This window comes from Erpetoichthys calabaricus, chromosome 4, assembly GCF_900747795.2.
Source record: "Erpetoichthys calabaricus chromosome 4, fErpCal1.3, whole genome shotgun sequence".
Taxonomy (NCBI): Eukaryota; Metazoa; Chordata; class Cladistia; order Polypteriformes; family Polypteridae; genus Erpetoichthys; species Erpetoichthys calabaricus.
Genome location: NC_041397.2, coordinates 35,554,824 through 35,580,670, shown reverse-complemented (window position 1 = coordinate 35,580,670; position 25,847 = coordinate 35,554,824). Strand labels below are relative to the sequence as shown.

General features: G+C 37.0%; 1 protein-coding gene across 1 annotated transcript; it reads left to right on the top strand.

Annotated features, from left to right (window-relative positions):
• Window positions 1-4,378: 4,378 nt before the first annotated feature.
• Window positions 4,379-25,715, top strand: LOC114649942 (testis-expressed protein 26-like). Its single transcript, XM_028799331.2, has 8 exons — window positions 4,379-4,483; window positions 4,582-4,774; window positions 9,931-10,015; window positions 10,571-10,733; window positions 11,202-11,358; window positions 18,460-18,636; window positions 23,771-23,932; window positions 24,979-25,715. Exons 1-8 carry the CDS (start codon window positions 4,451-4,453, stop codon window positions 25,107-25,109), a joined length of 1,101 nt encoding a protein of 366 aa, XP_028655164.1. The 5' UTR covers window positions 4,379-4,450; the 3' UTR covers window positions 25,110-25,715.
• Window positions 25,716-25,847: the final 132 nt, after the last annotated feature.

The window sequence follows — 25,847 nt, the reverse complement described above, 5'->3', positions numbered from 1 at the left end:
CTTTTGAATATCAATATATCGACACAATATCTAGAGTTTTGAACTATGCCCCACCAAAATTGTTTTGATGTGTTTATTCTGAAAACAAACCAAAAGATGATATCAGAGGCACATTAAAACATTTTTATGTCAATTTACCTCAATATAAAAATGAGGTCAGCATGCTCAAAAATGTTTGAGGTACTTGCTTTTGCTATACCCCTGCCAATCCAGGTAATTCCGTGCCGTCTTTAAACTTTGAAGGTCTTTGTCAGGCACATACTGGAAGCAACCAGGACTCACGCCGCCTGTTTCGCTTTCCATTACCAGTACGTTAAAACCTTCTATTAAAATGAACAAAATCGTTATTATTCTCAGAGGAGCTCATGCTCATAGCGGCAGCACGGACCCGTGTCTCTTTAAACTAAAGCCGTTCAGTCGGCAATCTGGACATCACAGACTGCTCACCAGTCTATTCTACTATTGCAGAAGTGAATTTGACTGTTACTGTCACATACTTTTGCTTCAGAGTTGTAGCTCTTAAACAAGCACACACTAATAGCTTCCTAAAAGAACGGCATGCCATGGCAACAAGTAAATCTTTAAAACCACAGAGTTGTTTAAAAAACCTTGCTCCTCTTACCAACTTGACTTAAACAAGTTGGAGGAAAACATTGTGGAGCAGGTGGTCTGTATTTAGATGTTGTTCATCCAGTTATACTCAATCACAAGCACTATGTCATGAAGCTACTTGAAACATTATTCCATCCTGGCTTTGAATTTGATTTGTTATACTTTGTTAATCCCCTGGGGGGAAATTGTCTTTTCACATGACCTTTGGGAGCCAAAGCATGCACAGCCCCTGGGGCAATTTTCAGGTTAAGGGCCCAGCAGAGTAGGATTCCTTCTGGTAGTAATAGGATTTGAACCAGCAACCTTCCAGATACTGGCACAGATCCTTAGCCACAGAGCCACCACGATGCAAATAAATGTGTGGTTGCTGAATTAGAAAGAAATATTGGATCTCAGGTGGGAGAAAGACCATCAAGACACATCAGTATAAGTGCCAAAGGAATTAGAAATGGCATGCTAACACCGTGATCCCCAAGATAGCAGACATTCTACCTGCACATCTCCATCTATACAAGTCACCATTCAGGTCCATAGGAATGAATCATTTTGGTCCTTATGATGTCATGGTGGGTCATCATACAAAGAAATAATGGAGCATTAAAATTAAATGTATGGTGATGAATTGTGTCCATCTACAACTCTTAAACTGCATTGACATGGATGCCTTAGCATTGAAGACAATGTGTAGCCTGATGTGGTAAGCCATTTGAAATTTTGTTTAATAGAGGCACACAATTCAGAGGAGGAGCAATTGAACTCCATGATGCTTTTGAAACTCTGTAATTTTCACTTAAGCAGCAACTTGCAGATCATAAGGTTGAATTCAAATTTAACTCTCCAAGTATCACATTTTTGGAGGGACTTGGGACAGAGAGAACCAAGTTAGTGAAAGCAGCTCTCCAAGTTGTTCAGAGGGATCAGGTACTGACTAAGACAGAATTGCATAGTATCCTGGTTGAAGTAAAGGGTATTTTCAGCTCCAAACTCTTGGGATATGTTTCATCAGATGTTGCAGATGCTGCCCCAGTCACCCCAAACTTACTTTTAATGGGTCTGTATGATGCAGCACTTCTTCAGGAAATACATTCCTATAGCAGTATACGTGTGAGATATCATTGGCACCATAGCTAGATTCTTCCTGATCACTTCTGGAATAATTGTATCTGTCATCATCTGTCAAAACATTTCCTCCCACATTACAAAGACATGCAGGTTAGGTGGTTTGGTGATGTTAAATTGGCCTTAGTAGTTTTCACTCTGTGATGGACTGGCATCCTTTTCCAGGGATTGTTCTAACCTTGTGCCATGTGCTAAACAGAATAGGCTCCAGTCCCTTGGTGACCAGGTTCAGGATTAAGCAGGCTTCACAAATGATATTGTACCATCTGCCCGACCTATGACAGAAATGTCAAAGTACCAATGATGATATAAGCATTGGACAAGTGGCACATAAATAGTTGGGAAGGAAATGAAAACATTCCCTGGTTCAGATGGACCAGGACTGGATCTACCATCCAGGTGCACTCTTAGATGGCAAGGGGCTTTTTTTCCAAACACCTCCCAGCTTGATGAAACAATAGATTATCCGCTGGCAGATATGATCTAAGGGACCCCCCCCCCCCCCAACTCAATTATCCTTGGGCTGAAATGATAGCTTGATGAAATGACTGAATATCTGCACACCATAATAATCGCAGGGCACCCCCACCCTGCTCAATGAATCGACAAGCTGCAACGATCAAGGGGGAATGGGGGGATGAAGTGAACAAGTCTCACACCAAAATCAACAGTGAGAAATATCCTGTTGCATTACTTTGTGTGCTCCATTTTTAAAAGTATGATCAGCTCTTTGTTAAAGAGCTAAATCACCCAGGGGCCTGCGGGGGTCTTGATCCCCCCCCCCACCCCCCCAAAGATGGACATATTTGTACTGCAGAAGTTAAAACTAAGGACTGAATTCCAACTCCACTGAACAAACCTCTTGCTGGGAAAGATGAAGAGTATGTTTAATTTAAATAGTTTCCAGGCTTTCTCTTTTAAATTCTAATTCTTTTATCTAAATTTGGGGATAACTATGTGAGAAAGTCCATCTTGAATGATTTAAAGCTATGTTGTTGTGGTGTCTTATACTGTTCAGTGTTTTATTTTGTTCTTGATCACTTACCATACTTTGTGTCTAGCTGCTTTAAGAAACAGCACTTTGCCATCCTGCAATGTTTCAATTGTAATGTTTCCTAAATTATTTCTGTTAATGTTCAGACTAAGGATATACAGAGTTAAGAAAGAAAAAAACTGCTATAAAAAATAACAGATGCAAATGATTATATTATATTACCTTTCTAGCAAGTGATCATTCACAGTTTTGAACAGGTATGAGGCCGCTTTAGAGACACTCCTGAGCACAAGGTGTCTTTAGAGGTAAATGCAAATTATTTTAGTACAGGTTCTGTTGATTGTTAGATTTGTCTTGTATTCCTGTTTCAAGAACTCATTGATAAACTTTTCAAAACTGTTTTAACTAGAGTTGTCAGGTATTGTTTTTACCCATCATTTTGTGTAGTTTAACTATTGTTTCATTATTATAGACCAAACATACAAATAAATGGCATAGACTGCAGAACAAGATTTCTTTATATCTGGAAAATCCACCTTAATGAAAGGATGTTGTGTGCCTGTGTATCTGTGTGTCCAACCAGTTGCTATATCTCGGTCATTCCAACAGATGGCGCATCACAAACCTTTTTAGTAATGGCATGCATTGCATTTTTAATTCCAACGGATGGTGCATCACAAGGTGAATCACAAACAAATGTAGTAATGCGCGCTATTACTACAAATATTTGTGATGCACCATCCGTTGGAATGAAAAATGCAATGCATTTCATTACTACATGCATTACAAAATACATTCCATTACCTACAGTAGAGTACTTAGATTTCTGCCCATCTTAGATGGGTGGCACAGCTAGTAGGCAATAAAAGAATTACACTGTCACTCTCCTTGCTCTATTCTTGGACTCTCAGAGCAGAGTCTCTGTGTCTGAGGACTATCAAAACGCAACGTTCCAGGGGTCTCACCTCTAATGCAAACATCTTTGACCTCAAGGCCATAAGACTGGTCAATATGCTTTTATTTTGGAATATTACTACTGTCAAACTTCTATCAGCGTGTGCTCCTTATCTTGGAATAACACTTTAATGTGAAATATTAATTTGTGAATTTTCAGTCACAGTATTATTAATGTTGTCAAATTTTTTCCATTTGTATTTATGTTGCACTGTCACTTTCTGTATAACTGTATAGTACTATAGTCCATTAAATATTTCAATTGGATGCTGTAAATATGTTGTTGCTGGCTTTTTTTTTTAATGTTCATCTTTACACTGCAGTACTACTGTAATTTTAATGTTCGACTGTAGTAATCTATGTGTTCAAACGTATGACAAAATAATTTCATTGCACTTTCCAAGGTGTACATCTCAATAAACATTTAGAACTTTTTGACGACATCCAGCAGTGAACAGCACCAATGTCTTCTGTGTTAAACTTGGGACATTAAAGACTTTACCAGTGTCATAACGAGTGGAATGTGTATACGTTGATAAAGTCAGTACTGTATTGCGTTTTTTTCTATTCTTGAATAAAGACGAGATAAGACACATTGCGTGCGGCCAGGACTCGGAGTTTTCATTTCGTGTGATACACTGCGGAGCGCGTGCTGTGTTGTTCCGGTGCTTAGCAACAATACCGCGCACGCGCTCATCTTTCCTCGTTGCGGTCTCGCCTTCCCTTTTTACTCTTCACTGTTCACAGAAGGCGCCTGCCGTTCAGTCTATCATGGATTTCGCTCAGGGCATTGTCACAACTCAGGTAGGGTCACTACCCCTAGACAGAAATATCAGCACTAGAAACATCCGGATGCTGTGTTATTTATTTATTCTTTTCTGACTGTTCTTCATTCGTGACAGCTGAACGAGGATATCCTGAAGCCGGAGTTTCGCGAACAGCTGCAGTTTCTAAAGTTGCGATCTACATCTGAGGTGGAGAGAGAAAGATGCGACAAACTCGCGGCATCGCTCATACTAACAGGACACTTAAATAAGGAGAGGTTGAAGAGCGGGGACGCCTCAAAGAGGCCGAAAACGGCCATGGCTTCACTCGGTAGGTGGAACAGCGCATATGACAGATTAGCCAGTGCTAGCTTATCAGTTGCCACTGCCTGGACACCCAACAAGCGATGCTCTTTGTAAATTGTGTTATGTAACATTTAGCCATAGGTGATCAAATATTTTATATTTAAGGCAGTAAATGTAAAAAGTGCACAGAATTTACAATTGTCCATCGTTTGCTAACCGTTTTACCGATGAAAGTGACACAATGCAGCTATGCATTAAGACACATTTATTTCTATAGCACAGTTACACACAAACTATGTAGCTCAATGTGCTTTACAAGATGCCGAAGAGTCGGTTACATGCAAAGAAAAACAAATTTAATTGGATAAGAATAATAATGCTTAAATAGTATACACAAAATAAGTAACACACTCATATACACTGTATGTAATTAAAAGAAATAGAGTCCTTAAAAGTAGAATTGTTTTTTTAAGTCTCTAAATGACAGTTAAATGATAAGGTCAGTTGGCCAGAATGGACAGAAAAGAGAAAAAACAAAATCTATATGGGTTCCAGGCCAAAAGACCAGCCAGCCCCCACTAGGCTTTTTACCTATAAATGTTTTTAAGTACGGTGGCACAGTGGGTAGCACTGCTGCCTCGCAGTTGGGAGACCTGGAGACCTGGGGTCCTCCCTGCGTGGAGTTTGCATGTTCTCCCCGTGTCTGCGTGGGTTTCCTCTAGGCGCTCTGGTTTCCTCCCACAGTCCAAAGACATGCAGGTTAGATGGATTGGCGATTCTAAATTGGCCCTAGTGTGTGCTTGGTGTGTGGGTGTGTTTGTGTGTGTCCTGCGGTGGGTTGGCACCCTGCCTGGGATTGGTTCCTGCCTTGTGCCCTGTGTTGGCTGGGATTGGCTCCAGCAGACCCCCGTGACCCTGTGTTCGGATTCAGCGGGTTGGAAAATGGATGGATGGATGGATGTTTTTAAGTTGTTTTTTATTGATTTATTGCCCTTCAGATATTAGTTACAAGGTAAATATTGCATTAACATACTGTAGATGGTGATAAAGTTTTTGTTTTATATTGTGGAATGGGTTTTGTGAAAACACAGTTTAGTTTTTTGAACCTATCCATTCATTCATCAATGTATTTTCGAACCCGCTTTCCCAGCAGCATCAGGAGCAGGGCAGGAGTAAACTCTGGATGTGGGCCAGTCTGTCGTGGGGCATACATATGGACACCAATATGTAACTAACACATTCGTGTTTGCAATGTGTGAACATAACTCCCACAAACAAGAGGGAACGTGTGATCTGGGGTCAAAATCAACACCTGTTATAAACTAAGCACTGTGAGGCAACAAAGCTAACCACTTGTGCTAATGTGTAGTCTTTACTTTATTTGCATAGTTATTTACTATGGCGTAGTGTTTGTAAAAATTTAACTCATTTTGTAACATCTTTTTATTACACCCTGTACATACCTAATGTAAAAACAGTGTCATTTTTCAAATATGAGTTATTTTTCCGTGCAAAATGGCAAAATAACGAAATTTATGTAACAAATACCACATCTATGGAAAAGATTCTGTACAAATGATGAATAGCAATTCCAGATATCTAACTTAAATATTTAATATCAATCTTTTAAGCCTAATAAGTGCTTTATAAGACAAATGACACATATCTCTATCTTATACGGCAAATCTGTTGTTAAATATAAAATGTCCAACTTACAGTATATTGTAAATGTTTCACTTCTACATCAAAAACCCATCTTAAAAGTCAAATGTCAACGTTCAAGTACATTGTATAAAGCGTGTGAAGTGCAATGAAATTCTAATTTCTATGTCTTTTCAGAACAGTGACAAGAAGACAGTACTAAGATATATACACACACTCAAAATTACATGTTATGTATATATAATATATACTATACTATAATATATATATAATATACTATAATACTGTATATTATACATACAGTGACTGTCATCCAGACAGTCCAGAGCAAGGCAGGAGAAATTGTTGGTGTACCAAAATGGTAGCTCTGATTAAGCAGTAAACTGAAATAAAAAGCAAAATGGTGCACTGTGGCACAACAGAAAAGGTGACTGGTTAGACAATTAGCCCCCACAGAGTTCTCTCTTTCTCTCTCCATTTTTGCACAGGAGCTTGAGTTCTGGTTTTGTGATGTTCCGACCAAAAGGGGCTGGGCCTGCTCTGAGTGTCACATTCAGGGTTGAGTGGTGAAAGAGAAGATTCTGTTAGCGACAGAGTCCACTGGCATCCCAGAGTGGTATCACTTATATCGTTATACACTATATCACTATAACACTATACAACTTCATTTCAAAATGAAACATAGCTTATGGTGTTCCCTGTACAATGGTGGAGTCAGTGGAAAATTTAGGGGATATAGCTTCAACACTGTGGGTTTGCATAATGGACAAACACAAGCAGGTTACCCTTTGCTGACCCTGCTTTGGGTCACAGACTAAATTACTACAAATGTTTGTGATGTGCTATCTGTTGAAATGACAAATGCAATACATGTCTCTGTTACTGCCATTCAATATGGGATTTGTGAAAGCAATGCTAATTTTTGTGTTATGCCATCAATTCGAATGACAAATCCAATGCATTTTATTATTACAAATGTTTGTGATGCACCATCTGTTGGAATGACAGAGGCATAGCAACTGGATGAAAACATAAGGACACATATGGACAAACATAAGAACATTTATATTTTTCTTAAAGTGGATTAGTAAACTAATAAACTTCATCTGTATGTACCCAAAAAGACTTTAAGAAACAAGAATTTAGTACATAATTCAAGTTATTGTCATTGCTTATAGTACAGTGAAATGTATTTGTTTGTAGTATATGTAATATAATTCTCCCTTAATATCAATCATATTCACTGCCTGCTCACAATAATCAGTAGGTGTGTCATTTATCTTTCCTGTTGTAAAGTACTAGGATTGTGTTTCTTGTGCTATGCTCATCTGAGATCACTTTTCAATCTGTCAAGTATATGTATAAGTGGAACAAATGTTCATTCTCTTGATGTTGTTTGAGTGTAGCATAAGTACTGTTGCTATGTTGCACTCATTCACTCTTAATTATACTAATTTTACTATACTAACTTAACTGGATGTTTGGACGCTTGAAGACAAAGCACATATTGAAATTTCAACACAAGGCAAGATTCAACCATTTCATTGCAGTGGAGGAATGTACTGTGGGACATGGGAGAAAAACTGGAGTTACCATGGAAAGTCCATTCAGGTGCTAGGAGAATGTGCAGAGTCTACACAACAGTAACAAGGCCTTTAATGAATTTGTTTTCATTGGTCATTTCAAGCCAACATTGTTGGAGTCTGCATGCCTTATTAATTTATTTAAAAAAGAAAAGAAAATGGAATTGAACACGTTTTAATTCTTGATGATAAACTGTTAGAGTGACCTAGCATTCTGAGTTTAAATCCCACTCTTAGACATGGTCTATATGGGATATGTAACTTAATTTGTGAAGGAAAAATGAAAAAAAAAATGAAAAAGAAGAGGTATTAAGGTATTTCACACCTACTGAGCAAGAGCAGCTTTTAACATATTAACAGAATCAAAAAATGTTAATGTTTATTCTCTGAGATTTTTCAGGTAAAGAAGTCAGAATTTTTGAGAGAAGGTAGTTATAATCTTTAACCATGACACCTGAGAATGCTTACATGTATATTGAACATCAATTGCCTATGAAGTTTATATGTTCTCCCGGTGTCAGTATTTCTGTGGCTACACCCACTTACAACACATCTCCCAAGATGTGCAAGTTAGGTAAACTGGCAGTTCTAAACTGAGTGAAGAAGTATGGGAAGGAAGACAGGAATTTCGGGGTAAGGTTATCATAATCAAGTTAGAGAGTAGCAATGTGTTGCATGTTGATTAGCATATGCAAGTAATAATTTTACTATAAGCTATACGTGTTATAATAAAAATGATATAAACCTCATAAACCTACAGTATACTGTGTGAGTGAGTTTAAACTGCTATGAGCTGTTTCTTGTGTTTTTATTAAGTTATATTGGTATAGGCTTAATGGTCTTGGTTGAATTAAGCAGTTTTAAGAATGTTATGTTAAAATGTGGCTTATCCGAAGTTTGTATGATATTTGGTTTTGAGTGTGATAAAGTATGCTGACATTTACATATAGTAGCTTTTATTAAATATAATTTAAACCTTTAAACTAATTTTTGCCCATTTTCTGCTACTTTGATTTAACTGGCTATAACTTCTTTATCCTTTACTCAATATTCATGTTCTACCCCTCAAAATAAAGGTCAGACATTACTCCATCAGAATTTGTACATTCTATTGTACTAAACCTATGCTACAGCAGAATAAGTTACCAAATTGAATAATGTTTTTACCATAAAATGCACTTTAAATGTTATTCTTACTTCCATAGGTGTTGGAATAACTTTACAAATTCTATCTAAGTGTCAGTGAATGTGTAAGGAACAACCAGCTAAAAATTATTATGAAATATCTACAAGTGAAATGTTTAGTTTGGCTGTTTTGAAACAGTACAAATAACAGGATTGTTTCACTACTTTTACTGTTTTCAAATAAGTATACATACTATACATATTCATTATTGAAGAATAACGACATTCAGAATGTATCATTTAGAAGGGCAGATCTTACTCTGTTAGATTATTTATAATTGGTAAAGAAATTGAACTGTGTGTCCAAATTACAATGCTAATAGTTTGAAGAATTAAAAATGTCTTTACAAGAAAAAAATTCTAAAATATAGAAACTGTAATGAGGTGTCATTTGAAACTTGAAACACCCCTCTCATTGAATAGATAATAGTTTGTCCATCAAATTGTATGCAATTGAATCAGTACATTTAAGAAAGACATGGGGATGTGTGTGTTTCTATGATGTAGTTATACAATCATCTTTGAGGGAAGAAAGAAAAACATTACAATGTGGTATCAGGGCATGCAAAATGGCATTTAATGGCAAAATACTGAACTTTAATTATAGCAATGAGGAAATTAATGATGTTATACAGTTTTTATTTTTTAATTTTGCATTATTGTTAGTCCAAAACAATGGGGTTGAGCGTAAAGTGAATTAAAAGTTCAGCTGCATTTAAAGTAAACATTTAAACAATTTATCTTTTTTTAGGTGTTAAGAAGCATTGGGATCCATATGAAACTACAAACAACAGAGAGTTTAATTACACACCAGACACGTTTACAGAAGCCATTCGGTAATTGATGACCATAGATCAGCTTTCTTAATTCTTTCATTAAATGACTGTATGGCTGGATTTTAAACATTTGTGTTATTATACATATACAGTAAGTAAAAACTAAAAGATGAGAATCTGGCAACTCACCAAAATAGAAGCTGCAGTCGCAAGTAGAGGTAACCAACCGTTTAATGTTCTTTGGTGTGATGCTTTGTTGTCCTTAACACTGCTGCAGTCCATTTCACCTCCCCTAATGTTACTGTCAGATGCAAATATTTTCGCATGCAACCAAAATATGAAAGAAGTTAATAAATCACTTGAGCTAAAATCATCACTATTAGCAACATGCCTTTACAAAGTTATGTAAGTACTGTTAGACTGTTTTAACTGGTCATGGCGATCACTGACTTGCAACCCACAGATCTGCTCAAAGCTTATAGTAAAAAATTCTGTTTTTATAATGCTGAACAGACTTATGGAAAAGGCTTGTTTACTTCTTTTAACTGGAGAGCAAATTTTTAGGTATATAATAATAATTGTACCGATTTTTAACATCTTTATTTTAAATCCCAGACCAAAAACTTCCAGAGCATATGCATACCCCTATGAAAGGAGTGACCCTATAGGCAATAATTCATATAGTGAAGAGTTTTGCTGGAAACCATTTTCAAAACCTGAGCCCATTCGAAGTGGATCCTCTTCAGGAAACCGAAGGAATAATCCTCAGTCAAGTCAGGTACTAAATGATAATTTTAATGTACAGTGATGCTACTTATTTTTATGTTAAATAACAACAACTAAAAAGAAGAAACACTATGTTTGGTGTCACTTTAGTTTAGATACGGTAAAAAATGCTTTACACATTTACTATTATGTAACAAGACCTTAACAAACACTTTTTTGGGTTTTCATAGCACTTACGAAGTGACATAACACTAATGAATGTGACCTGCAATGGACTGGTGCTCTGTCTAGGGCTGTTTCCTGTCTTGCACCCTGTGCTGCCAGGGTAGCCTCCTTTCCTCCGTACAAATTAACAAATTTTAAAGTTAAAAGAAGAAACTGTATCTGATTTGTAAATGTGAAAATGAATATGAGAGATTATCCAAATCCACCCTCTAAACTAGTCAATAACAATATTAATGTCTGTTTGTATGTTTGCAGTGTTAATTGGTTAATAGTAATGTATGTAGATTATGTGAAGTCTTTTATAGTGTGGAGGATACCTCATTCAGAACAGAAGATATCAGTGAATAGCAAGTCTCCATGGCGAAAAACATACAGTGAAGAAGAACTGAGAAGGGCCTTGAAGGCACAGTATCGAACAACTTATGAAGAGGATTATATGGGAATACCTCAAGGTGATAGACAAATTATTTAAATATTCTCCTAATATATGTTACTGTAATTCATATTTGTTCTTTGTATTTGTAATTACTCTTTGCTGACCAGAGTTACACATATTAGTGGTTTGTTCCATGTTCCTCTTTTCTAGATGTATTTACTAGAACTTTGTTTTGGTGTTCAAATGCATTCTTTGTTGGGGGAAGACACAGACTACTTGTTGAAAAGCCTATGTTGAAAACTTTTTATTATGCTATAGAACATGACATGATAATAATCATACATTAGTTCAACTGGAATTACAGGAACGCAACTCCTTTAGTTGTATTTAGTTTCATTTGAAACAGGATATGTGTAAGAATCTTTAAATTTATACAGATTGCACATCAATCTATTTTCCATTCTGTTTAACCTGTTCAGGGTTGAGGGGGAGCTTGTGCCTATCCGGGCAGTACTGAGTGAAAAGCAGAAACCACCCATTTCAGGTTGTATTCACACACACCCATACAAACATGGAGTCCAACTTAATTCGCTCATAAACAAGAAAAACTAGCAAACTGCACACAGACAGTGACTGTGATGGGTTTTGAACTCCGAAAGTGGCTTTCTGAATACATCTGTTAGGATTTCACTAGCAAGCAATTTGAGCTACGTCCTTTGTATGAAAATATGTTATAGAAATGCAAAATGTTTCTGTTGTTTCACCTTATCACTCGTCACTCCAGGCTTTTAGTTTCTTCATTTGTTTATTTCAAACCATGTCTTGTAGCATAGGCATCTGTGGTCTGGCTTACTTTTACAGTCATGGCCGAAATTATCAGCACCCCTGCAATTTTCCCAGAAAATGCATCATTTCTCCCAGAAAATTGTTGCAATTACAAATGTTTTGGTATACATGTTTATTTCCTTTATGTGCATTGGAACAACACAAAAAAACAGAGAAAAAAAGCCAAATCTGACATCATGTCACACAGAACTCCAAAACCGGGCTGGACAAAATTATTGGCACCCTCAACTTAATATTTGGTTGCACGCCCATTGGAATAAATAACTGAAATCAAGAGCTTCCTATAACCATCAACAAGCTTGCTACACCTCTCAACTGGAATTTCCTACCACTCTTCTTTTGCAAACTGCTCAAGGTCTCTCAGATTTGAAGGGCTCCTTCTCCCAACAGCAATTTTGAGATCTCTCCATAAGTGTTCAATCAGATTTAGATCCGGACTCATTGCTGGCCACCAGAACTCTCCAGCACTTTGTCTTCAACCATTTCTGGGTGCTTTTAGAGGTATGTTTGGGGTCATTGTCCTGCTGGAACACTCATGACCTCTGATGCAGACCCAGCTTTCTGACATTGGGCCCTACATTGCGCCCCAATATCTTTTGGTAGTCTTCAGATTTCATGATGCCTTGCACACAGTCAAGGTATCCAGTGCCAGAGGCAGCAAAACACCCCCAAAACATTTTAGAACCTCCACCATGTTTGACTGTAGGTACTGTGTTCTTTTCTTCGTAGGCCTCATTCCATTTTATGTAAACAGTAGAATGATGAGGTTTACCAAAAAGCTCTACCTTGGTCTCATCTGTCCACAAGATGTTCGCCCAGAAGGATTTTGGCTTCCTCAAGTACATTTTGGCAAACTCCAGTCTGGCTTTTTTATGTTTCTGTGTCAGCAGTGGGGTCCTCCTGGCTCTCCTGCCATAGCATTTCATTTTGTTCAGATGTCGATGGATAGTTTGAGCTGACACTGTTGCACCCTGAGTCTGCAGTACAGCTTGAATATGTTTTGAAGTTGATTGGGGTTGTTTATCCACCATTCGGACTATCCTTCATTGCAGTCTTTTATCAATTTTTCCATCCACGTCCAGGGAGATTAGCTACAGTGCCATGTGTTGTGAACTTCTTGATTATATTGCGCACAGTGGACAAAGGAACATGAAGATCTCTGGAGATGGACTTGTAGCCTTGAGATTGTTGATATTTTTCCACAATTTTTGTTCTCAAGTCCTCAGACAATTCTCTGCTCCTCTTTCTGTTCTCCATGCTTAGTGTGGCACACTCAGACACACAACAGAAAGGTTGAGTCAGCATTTCTCCATTTTAACTGGCTTCAGATGTGATTGCTATATTGCCAGCACCTGTTTCTTGCCACAGGTGAGTTCAAATGAGCATCATATGCTTGAAATAAAACGATTTACCCACAATTTTGAAAAGGTGCCAATAATTTTGTCCGGCCCATTTTTGGAGTTCTGTGTGACATGATGTCAGATTTGGCTTTTTTTCTCTGTTTTTTTGTGTTGTTCCAATGCACATAAAGGAAATAATCGTGTGTATACCAAAACATTTGTAATTGCAACAATTTTCTGGGAGAAATGGTGCATTTCTGGGAAAATTCCAGGGGTGCCGATAATTTCGGCCATGACTGTAGTTTACTCTAGTGCTCTTATAATATCTTTTTTTTTTTATTCTAGTGCTTTCTATAGTGTCTCTCCTTTAATAGTCTCAAAACAACTCATATACACACAGAACCTTCATCCATGCATTGCTCATGTTTAACATCACCTACTCTATTACATTATACTGTATACTTATTTCACTTAGAGATACAACTCAGAATTCTGTTAGCTTTCTTAATGATATTCCCTCTAGTACTCCTATTATAAGTGTTCCTGTATAATGTAGAAATATGCACTGTCTCATTCTTTTATTAGTCAATCATGCACTGCTCTCAATTACTTTCCATTTACTGCTATCAAACATCGTCTCCCATATATTTTCACTAGTTAGCTATATTGTCCAATATTTTTCTGAATCAGTGAATTCATTATTAATTGATGTCAATATCAATACATATGTCCTCCTATGGGAAGGTCAAACCCCTAAGAATTACTCATTTTCAGTCATACTGTATAGGTGGTTCTGTTGTTAATTTTATATTCCCACACCTCTTTTTTGTTAAAATTCAAAAATGCATAAAATGCACTCATTACCTCCTTAGAGTATTTAATCACATTAATCTGACAGGACCAGCAGCACCTAAAAGCAAGTTGCTTCCCCTGAAAATACTGTTAAATATCTAAATTTAAAACCTGGCCAGTTTCTCCATTACCTAATTGCTGAAAATAACTGAATTTGAGTTTTGTCCCCTTAAGAAAATGAATTTTCCCTAGCATTTGTATTCTGCCTGTGTTTATTTTAGGTTCAAAGGGAGCCAAAGCCGGCCCTGTTAGCATAAGGTACAAGGCAGGAACAATCCAGTACATTGTAATGTTCAAACAAGCAAAAGCACCTAACTGTATATTAGGTGGGCTGTGGGAAGAAGCCCTCATGAACTCTTGCACAACATGCAAATTCCGTGCAGAAATCACTCTACCCTGGACTTAAACCTAGAGCTAAAATGCAGTGAGGTGCCAGTGCTAGTTGACACACCATATTGCCACCCGTTTTAGCCACTAGTGCTCCTCTAGTCTAATGTATAACATGGTTAGTGGTCTTCTGCACAAAAATGAATAATCTACAGGTCACTGCTTCTTTCATCAACTTTAACAGATCCTCTTTTGCTGACTTTATATTTTCCTTTGTTGTTGCAAATAAGGCAGAACTTCATAAAGTCCTTTATTAATTGCTCGTTAAAGTTTCAGTGTAGTCAAACTGCAGCTATTCATCTTTCCCATTAAGTATTATGATTTATAACTATTGTGATTTATATTTTTCGATTTTAAATTATGAACACTCCCTTTATATTTTGTTCAATATTATGGGTTCCTGTTTTTTATTTTTTTTACCTTTTCAGTTAAATAAGATACAATTTATGAATAAACTAGCTGCGTTTGTTCTTTGGGACAAAAAACAACCTGAAGACTCCCTAGCAGTTTTACTATATTCATGAATTTGGAGAGGTGTCAGCTAACTTTTAAGAATTGCCCAGTACAGAGGACATTGACCCATCTGTGCTGGCTATTAATCTTTGTCTTTTTTAGTGAAAAATTCAAGCCTTGCCCTCCATTGCTGACGTGTTTCACTTGAACGTTTTTGAGCCACGATGTTTGTTTCGTTTTGACGTTGTGTCTCTTCTTCAGTGTCATTAGCACGGTGCTGTTGTTGTGCAGCAGCATTTGCTGCACATAGGTCGTTCGTAGTGAGAAGTGAGGTGCATGCAAGTGCTGAAAAAATGTAAAAATGCATGCATGCACCATCTAGTGACTGTGGTTCAGCATGAGCAGAGCGGACTTCTCCATACACACACAGGTCTTTTGTTTGTATATGTCTAATACTGAACCTATCATTTCTTCGTTTTCTTCTTGCCTTGCTCCAGTGAAAACTACCACAGGTGTTTATCTTGAAAATCCAATGTTAGGGAGGAAAAAAGTGTCTCTGCATGCTAGTGCGGGAGAGTAGTGACACAGAAGATCCTGTCCAGAAGTGTTGTGATCCAGAAATGTAACCTCCAGGAGCTTCAAAGTAGAAGAGAGAGTTGGGTCCTGAAAGGATTTTTGAAGAAGTCTTCTAGAAAGCTAAAGGATAGGCAATGCAGCAAGGTTTGCCTGGTCATCTCCTTATTGTGGGTGTGTAGAGAAAGAAAGAAAGAAAGAAAGAAAGAAAGAAAGAAAGAAAGAAAGAAAGAAAGAAAGAAAGAAAGAAAGAAAGAAAGAAAGAAAGAAGAGGTTACAGAGGGCTAGTAAGTTGCATAAGATTTACTCAGGGAAATATGACCATGTTGCCCATTTAAGGGTACAACAAGTGCGGGCTCCTATGACACCAGTATTTTCCTTCTCAGCATATAAAATATTAGTGCACACCTGAATGGGATGAGTTGAACTGTGTTGCCACTTTGAGAAGGCAGCCAGCTGTAAGCTGCCATAAGGAGCCCTGATGTTAGGACTTAGCAGGACTCAGGCTTCTCTGTATTCCTGTAGGCAATAAAGGCTGTTCTTGACCTTAAAAAATGTGCTGTAAGGGGGTTTAAAAGCCATGTTACTGGAGCAATTCAAGTTTCAGTGTACTCAGAGATGGCGAGAGATTAGGAAAAAGTGTTTTGGTGTTTTCCTTTGGAGGTGGCCAAGTGAGTAATCCTCTCCAGCAGACAGTTCAAGCCTATTAAGAAACCTCAGTTAAGAAGAATGTTTTGTCTTGCTCGTATAATGTGATATCCTACCTTATGTGTGCTGTATTTTAAAAATGCACATACACATATATCTTTGATATATTTGGACTTTTTGGCATTATTCAGTGTAAGAGGAGATGCCAGGAGGATGGGTTCCAATTATAGCTTCTGCAGTGCTGTAGTTAAATGAACATGTAGTATAATGGTTAAGGCTTTGGGCCTTAAACCTTGAGGTTGTGGGTTCAAGTTCCACTGTGTGATCATTAGCAAGAAATGTTACCAATTGTATCTGAAATATTGTTAGTCACCTTGAATAAAGGTGTTAGCCAAATAAGTAAATGTCAAACTCTCTTACTGTATTTATTTTATTGCTTTATAGGCTTACAGAAAAGATATATTACAACTATGGTAGTGTAGTGATAGCGCTGATGCTTTTTAACAAAGAGACTAGGGTTCAAATCCTGGGTGCTCCCTACATGGAGTTTAGTCATTCTCCCAGTTTCAGTGTGTGTTTCCTCCCACAGTCCCAAGATACAGTATTCAGATTAGTTGGACTGGTGATGCTAAATTGTCCCAGATGTATGTTTGTGTGTTCAGCCATTGATGGGCTAGTGACTGAGACTGTCCCAGGTGCCTGCTGAAACAGTATGTATGGATGGACATTATAACTACATGCTATGATGAGTGTTTAATGTTATCTGATATTTACTGTGTTTTATTCTTTATAATTTTACAGCACTTTATGAATCTGAATGTATAGGGTTGGTGGTTAACTTGGCTTCATAGTGCTCTGTCTGTCCACTGTGTGTACATGCAGTACATTTTCCAATACAAGGCTGAGGAAGCTGGTATTGGAACCTATCTTGGTTGCACTGAATATGTGACAGGATGAATTACCCATCCATCACAAGGCACACTTACACACACACACACCCGTATTCACATACCAATCAACCCAACACAAATGCCTCTTGGATATGAAAGGAATATTTGATTTCCAAAAAATACACTGGTTTTTAAAAATTTACAGTGTAATTTTTGGTGTTAAAATTTAAAATTTCAGTTGTAATTTAGTTTTTGTACAACACTCTTCTATGTAGTCTATCTTAGGAAGCTGAAAAGCTTGCATAAGGACACCATCATAAAATTGCTACTATGCGTTCATATTTTTAATCAATATAACTTTAATTGTATATTTTGCTGATACCTTTATGCAAGGCTAGGGTACCTGTCAGGTTACATTACAGGTTTTTATAGACAGTTTTTGCATTTAGAGCATAGGCACTTTAGGGTCACACACAGCAAGGCAAAGACAAGAATTAAACCAATAGGATTTAAAGTCTAGTGCCTTAGCCACTCAACCACATTGGCCACACTGATTACTGAGTACTTTAAATTAATCTCATATAATATCTTTTCTAATATATTTCCTAAAATTTTAATAAGCTGCTTAATGAAACTATTAATTACTACTAATGTGGATAGAGAGGTTAAGTTATTGCGAAATATGACTGTTGTCATTGCATTCATACACTAAGTCCTCTCCACCAAGAAATATAACATGCGCAAACAATTAATCAAAAAAAGAGTTACAGAGAACTAGGATAATAAGACAAATCGTGCTTTGCAAAATAACTTCAATGTAAAGTAGGTAAAATGATACAACACTACTACAGCCTAATAAAACAATATTATTACCACATTTATAGTAACATTTTGCAGTTTAATTTCAGAAATCCTAACATGTACAGTGCACTCAGCTTTTAAATGAAAGGATATCTGAATGTATATGTAAATAGAAAATATTACTTGTTTATTTCCTATGTTTATTTTGGTCATACTTAATGTCTATTTTGCAAACTTTTCCTTACACTATAAGTAATAATTTGCTGTTGATTTTTGTTCTCCAGTGCCTGACTATATTCAGATTTTGTGACTTAAATAAAATGACATGTTTGATCATTGAGGATTAATACATTTCTAGTGTATTATTTTGTTATGTCTACATCCTAGGTTTTCAAATAAAACATGCAATTCCTGTACCATCAAACTGGAAAAAAAGCATCTTGCAGTGCCCTGAGACTGAGTTTAGACGACACTTCCAGCAACCTCAGCAAAATTCAGAGCTTATGGTCAAAACTACTCGCTATGGCAGCAACATGCAACATCAAGTGGCAACAAGGGGAGCAGGTAATAAACTAAAATTATGTTTTTTATCTTTCCTTTTATCTCATTTGTGATTATATAAATTACAGAATAAGTAATTGCACTGAGGCTGCACCGTAATTGTAATTTTACAATTAATCAGTCTATAATCAATCAAAATTTGACCTTACCAAGCAGAGCAAATGCAGTTCTTTATGTGCATTTCTACTGTTTATTTTATCATGCATATCCAATATGCTTGTGAAATTAAAGATGAAATGTTGAACACTATCATTAGAGAATTTAACTACAATAATGTCATTATCTTCTAGTTTAATAGGCTAAGATTAGTTAGGTTTGCAAAGGACTTGAGGTTTACAAAGGTGCATTCTGAAAACATACAAGTTAGAACAAGGATCTAAAAGAAGGACTGTAAAATACGTTCTAAAATATGCAAAATGTGTTCCTCCAGTTACATGAATCAATTAATCCTTTAGACAATTAAATCAACATTAAAAAAATAAAGTATATGTTGTTTCACTTTGTGATGGTGTATTGTACTTTACTGTATTGGCTGGTCATATGATTTTTTTATAGTGCTTTCTATTAAATCAAACTTACATGTAGTATCAGTACCTCATTTCTCATTAATATTTTTCATTGACATCATTCAGAATTATTGTTCTTCTGTAATGTGTGTCATTTACAGACATGATTCTTGGTTTGAATTGATGTGAAATAGTTCAGTAAATATTCTGTTTTGGGATTTGTCTTTAGTAATACTGTAATTGCCTCAATAAATTGCACCAGCCGGTCTACCACAATGTGAGCTGGCATACCATCATGCAAATGAGGAGCTTCATAACCAGTTGCAGGGGAGTTTGGAAATACAACAAGCCTGCAAAGTTGCAATCAATATTACAGCTAATACGGCAAGGGTGAACAGCCCTTGTAAAGACAGTGGGCCATCTAAAGAGCCATGTAAAAAGTAAGGAAAGTGTAAAAATGGCACTTAGAGCCATCACTATATTGGTGTAGAAGCAGAGTGAGGATAAAAGTTTAGCAAAGTGCCCAGTGCTGCAGACACCACAATGGACTTGCTTGGCTCTTCTGATGAGTTGCCAGAGAGTCATGAGGCTGAGATCTGGGATAGGAACTGCTGTTTGCAGCATCATTACATTAAATGTAATCAGAAAACATACAAGTTAGAATGATGATCTAAAAGAAGGACAGTACAATTTCAGAGACTGCTACTTCTGAAGCTCCACCACCGCATCTGCCAAGGCCCATTGGCCAAGGTGTCTGAATGCCGGTAAAGCTTTGGGTTCATGGAGCTGGAAAAAGTTTAGCAGATAAAGTTTTCACTGATTCTAGATTAGCTGTCTGAAGCAGGACAGGTGGTAAACTGCGCATGCAAAGGACTTGGCAGATTGTAGGGGCATTACGGTCGAATGCTGTTTGTAGCATCAGTTCAGTGAAGGAAAACAGCCAAGAGACTATTACATCTGCAGTTCCAGACAAGAGAAGTATAGTGTTTAACACCTCTACTGCACTGCATGGCAGCACAACATATTCCTGATGCACCATCTGACAAGCCAGCATTCACCATTCCTACTGCACTACCTAACAACAAAGTGCTCAAGACCCCTGCTGATGTGGTTTTATCACTGGCCTCATGACTGCAATGGAAATGAAGATCACCTGGCCATTCTACAGAATTGTGTACTATTTCAAAGAGTTGTAAGACGTTGCCGGGGACAGTGCTTTAAAGGGAGGGCTATGTAATGGTACTGTTGTATCTGCCATAGATGAGGTAACTGCAGTGTGAGCTAGCATTCCATCATGTAAGTATGACGGTGCAGTTTAGCTCCATGCTACTAGGTTCTTCTGGTGAGCCACTTGAACCCACTACTACCAATAACATACTTGAGGGATAAGCCAGCAGATAAGGACACAACACACAAACATAGCAAGGGGTAGCAAAAGTGCCTTGGTGCTTTTATTAAAGCAGCCAAAACAAAAGTGTCCAAAGTGTTCAATATCTTCAATAAATAAATAATCTGATAAAAATGAGTGTCTGTGGAGGTTGAAAATCCCAATAAATAAATCCATTAAAATGAGGTTAAAAACACAGGTAGAACTTGTCCTTCACAATTCTTATCCCAGTTAACTTCCTTTCAAAACTGACGTTTTTCCATCCTACCCTGATCGGGACTCACAGCATGGAGAGATGTCAACCAACCGGCACAGGCAACCTTTTATTCCGGCCCATGTCCCCACCGCCATGGGTAGCCACCGAGCCCTGCTCTTCTCACAAAGCTGCCAATTGCTAGATTAACCCGATGAAGAGCACATGCAGAGCATACTAGCCGCTCCTGCTATATGTTTGGTCAGTAGGAGTTATCCCACAGTCCCCTCCTAATTTGCCGGCCACACGCTCCTGCCTGGGGCTCCATTCCCGTCCACCTGCTTCCTCCCGTCTTACACTGACTTTCGCTCACTCCTGCCTTTCTCTCTTAGTTCTTTTAATCCCCTCTTCTTCTTCTTCTTCTTCTTCTTCTTCTTCTTCTTCTTCTTCTTCTTCTTCTTCTTCTTCTCCTCCTCCTTTCTTTTCTTTTTCCTTTCCTTTTTCTCCCTTTCCTTCATGCCGGCTCCCCATTATATGCCTCTGCACCGCAATTGCGCACTGCAGAAAGCCAATGAAGCAATCAAGACAAACCGCACTCTCACATGCAGGTGCATTTCGCCCTAATTACTTCACACCCACAGAGACTGAGCTGGCCATTCAATTATTTATTTATTTAAAAATGGGCCACTAATTTCCCAACCACTGACTCACTATTCCACAGGATGCAGCTTTAGAGCCTGCTGCAAAGAAGCCTTTAAAAACAGCAAGCTTGCAAAGCTGCAAACAGAATTCCAACTACTGTGGCAGTCCTTTTAAAGATAGCATACCACCTAAAATAAGTGAACTACCTCATCAGCCCATGCTCCCAATCACTCCAATCGTAAAGTGCAAAGAATCCATTCTCTCACTCAGTGTCAGCACCACAATATTGTGGGGTAGGGGTAGTGTTGTTGCCTGACAGCTTCAGGGGCCTGAGTTGAGATGCTGATTCTTTTGCAGCCTGTGTGAAGTGTATATTCTCAAAATGAAATGGATTTTTTTCCATGTATTTATGTTTTATTCTACAGTACATCCGAAAGATGTATAATTTTGGCAGTTTGGCAATTTGGCAACTCCAAAGTAAACTTGTATGAATAATGATGTGTGTTTAGACACATTTGAAATGGATTTTTTTCCATGTATTTATGTTTTATTCTACAGTACATCCGAAAGATGTATAATTTTGGCAGTTTGGCAACTCCAAAGTAAACTTGTATGAATAATGATGTGTGTTTAGACACATTTATTTATCGTTGTGGAGAATGTTTAGATTATTGTTTTTGCCTGGTACTGTGAATTTAGAGAAGTTTCTTTTGAATAAGTTTTATAACAAATTATCATTGTACTGAACTATTTATTTGTATAAGTATAAAAGCTCATATTTTTTCAATATCATGTATAAAAAATGACAATAATTTTTTTTTTGTAAACTGCAATAATTTCCTGAGTTTAGCTGATAATTACAAAGTAATGCAGAGAAAGTAGTGATTTGCCTTGGATTATAACTGACACACAGCTCCCCTCTCTACAGGACATATACAGTATACTGTAAAACATGCTTCCTTAGAAAGGCAAATAGTATAATTAAAGACCTCAGCTGTCCTGCACAGCTACTTGTCACCCTCCTGAATTCTGCCAAACGGCACTGTTCACAAGACAGAAAACAACTCTGGACAGGACTCACTTACACAAAAGTGCATTTTTTTGATGTTGGGGCCAATTTAGAGTTGCCAGTTAACCTAATCTGCATGTCTTTGGGGATGTGGAGGGGAAACCTGAGTATCAGAAGGAAAATTCATGCGAGCATGAGAAATTGTGCCAGCTCCACACAGACTCCAACAAGGAAAAAGATTCAATCCAAGGACACTGCATTGTAAAATATGCCACCCATATATACAGTATACTGTATATAGTATAGTTTATAGTACCGTATAGATATATGTACTGTGAAGGACAGCATGGATGGACCAGCATCCCAGCATGGATGAAGCTCATTCCCGGTCTCAGTTAAGAGGCTGATTGCATCCCAGCAGGGTTTGACAGATGATTTTTACATGGCTGGGAGGCCAACGTAATGGAGGGACTGTGAGAGACAGCTTAAGACAGTATGTTCCAGCGATACACTAGGTGTCTCACTGCTTTCGGAGGCTTTCAACTGACCTAGAAGTGCTTCCTTCAACTAATGTTCTGGAACCGGAAGTGCTCCACGGTCCAGGAAAAAAGATAAAAGAGTTGGAGTCGGGATAGGAGTAGAGCAAAATTCAATTGGAGAGGCTTGGAGGAAAGAAAAAAATATTTTTATTGTGTTATTTGTGGAAGAGAGCCTGTCTAAAGGTAATGTGTTTAATAAAATAAGCTGTTTTGAGTCCTGGACCTGTCTTTGGAGTAGATGTACCTGGGGTCTGGGTCTCTGGCATGCCCTCTGCAGGCCACTATATATATAACCATCTGATGTTTTACTACTTGTTTATATTATTATACATCATATATTCAAGTAAGAAGCTCATTATACACATGACAGTAAGTTTAAATGTACCGTATTTAAGTAGTTCTAGGTGTGATAATATGCATGTGATACTGAGGTTGCATAAAGTGAAGAAGCATAAATTCAGGTTTCATGTTACAGCATATAATCAGTAGTGTACTATCCATCTTATAAAAAATATCAGTTTTAAATTATATTATTAAAACATAGAATATTTAGATAAAAGCTAAAATGCAATCAGTACAGTTTATTTTTTAATGAATACTATTATTTGCTTCTCACTATCACACAAGCATTTATACTACTGTATATACATTTGGGAAAGCATGTGCATATACAAACTGGGAGCAGAAGCTCTTTGTTACATTGACTGCTTATTCCTGGTCAGAATGTGTGTTTCCTAACCACCCAGGTTTTCACAGAGGAAAAAGACCAATTTCTGAATGGAAGAAGATGCACATATATGAAAGTGAATTGCCTCACCTAGTGGTAAATTCATTTTAGATTATGTTTTTTTTATATTTTAGTCCCGACTGTAACATATGCTCATATCAAGAATCAGGAGAACAAGAAACAGATGACCACATATCAAAGAATGTTTGGAAACAATTATTTGGACATTTCAAAAGTTTTAAAAACTATGCAGCCAACAGATATTGATATATACCTACGTACTGTACCTGAAAAAGGTGGGTGCTTCATCAAAAGAACACTTGTATTTTATGATTAAAATCTTGTTGATGTTTACAGGCAATTGTTATACTGTATATGACAAGGAGACTAATGTATTTTATTAAAGGGTGAACTTTTATTTTATTTACTTTGTACTTAATTTTCACTTTTATGGAAAAGACAACCAAACAGCAAATTAGATTGTCATACCTAAAACATTTCAACAACTACCTCTTCTACCTAATAAACTGCCATCTTTTGTAACCTTACAGTTAATGGTGCTCCATGGACCTCTGATTAGTTCTCATCCTAGTTCAATCAGAGCCACTGTCTCTATGAATTTTATGCACTTGTTGTGTGAGGAGGATAATATGCTTTGTGGAAAGGTGGCATTGCTGATAAAATTATGTGAATGAACAGACGAGTGTGCAGGGAGTCTCAGAGTTAGAGGAAGATGAATCCTGAGTTAGGAGGAAAACTTTTTGTGGAATCAATAAGTGTTCTAATGATGAGATGCATATATGCATACATGGTTTGGGGATGTGAAGCAAAATGATTGGGTGAAGATGGAGATATAGGGGATGAGGTTGGAGGAGGTGTCAGATGATATGAAAAGATTGGTGGTTACCACAAATGATGTCCAGTACCACAGACAGTAGAGAAAAAAGAGTTAGGGGCAACCAACTAAACTGTGTAAATCTGGTGGCCATTAAATCAGTGATGAAATGATGATGAATTAAGTGGCTGTGGATGAATGGTTACATTTTTAGCTTATACAGTTGTTTACAATAAATTTGGACAAAATAAAACTAGAATTATGGTATAGATACAGTACATATTTTTTTCTTATTATGACTGATTTTCCATCTTTATGTTTGTTCAACTGCATTAGTTGCTTCCAAATGTTTATTTTATGACACAAAGTCAAACAATTGCTGTGGCATAATGTTTTAATGATAAGATTATATAATATTATTACATAAGATTGGATATTAAATTGTAAACTTAATATGTTGACACTATTTGATTGTAAATGTTATGTGTTTTTATATTGTCATTTCAGATAGAGATATCCTCGAAAGATTCCTGAAAACATGTACTTTGAAATTCAAAAACTCAACAAATACATTAAGTGATTCTTCCAACAAACTTGCTGATCCAGCATGGTTGTCAGTCTGGCCAGGCCCTTTATAATTTCTAGTGTATACTGGATATAGTATAATGGAACTCTTTTTAAACTGTAAACAAGAGTGCTTTAGAGTTTTTCTAATTACTACTGCAAATCTGCAGCATTTTTCATTAATTTCTGATTAAATAGTGATTATCAGTGTTTCTACCTCAGATTGCAAAAATGCTGCCGTAGGAAATTAACAACTTAATTATTATTAATTTAAAGCAACAGTAATGTTAAATTTGGTAAAACTGTTTAATAAATAAAAACTTTTAGACCCGTTAATTTGCAAACCACAAAATGTTTGTGCTTATTTTCTTTTATTACAGACTATTAAAGAACATGCTGCTTGGAAGCCAGGTTGGGTTATACATCACCCTTAGTGGCCATCACTCAATAATGATGGTTCAGTCATTAGGTATGAAGCACATGCTTTATATATTCTGTCTGTATGGAAAATTAGGCTTCTAGTTCACTCACTAGGAGCATGAAATACAAATAATGCCATAACCAAAGATGCACAAAAGAAGAATCCAATCTTCTTCACTAAGCACTTCAGTTACAGGGGCTCAGCCTCCTCTGTCATTGTGTAGTGACTTGTCCACTTGCACATCTTAACATCTCAAACCTATTTTAAATTTCTTTCTCACATTACCTGTGCTATTTGTGGCAGGTTTTTGATTGATTTAGATTTTTAGATGAAGACTTCAATTTTTGTATTTACTTCAACTTCTGAAATGCTTTTTGATGTTAAAAGTATT

Bases quoted from the DNA above. Each gene is read 5' to 3' on its own strand.
- LOC114649942 (XM_028799331.2), top strand. From the start codon at position 4,451: ATGGATTTCGCTCAGGGCATTGTCACAACTCAG. The intron at 18,637-23,770 runs GTAATAAACTAA...TTTATATTTTAG, and splicing joins AGTGGCAACAAGGGGAGCAG to TCCCGACTGTAACATATGCT. The intron at 23,933-24,978 runs GTGGGTGCTTCA...TTGTCATTTCAG, and splicing joins ACGTACTGTACCTGAAAAAG to ATAGAGATATCCTCGAAAGA.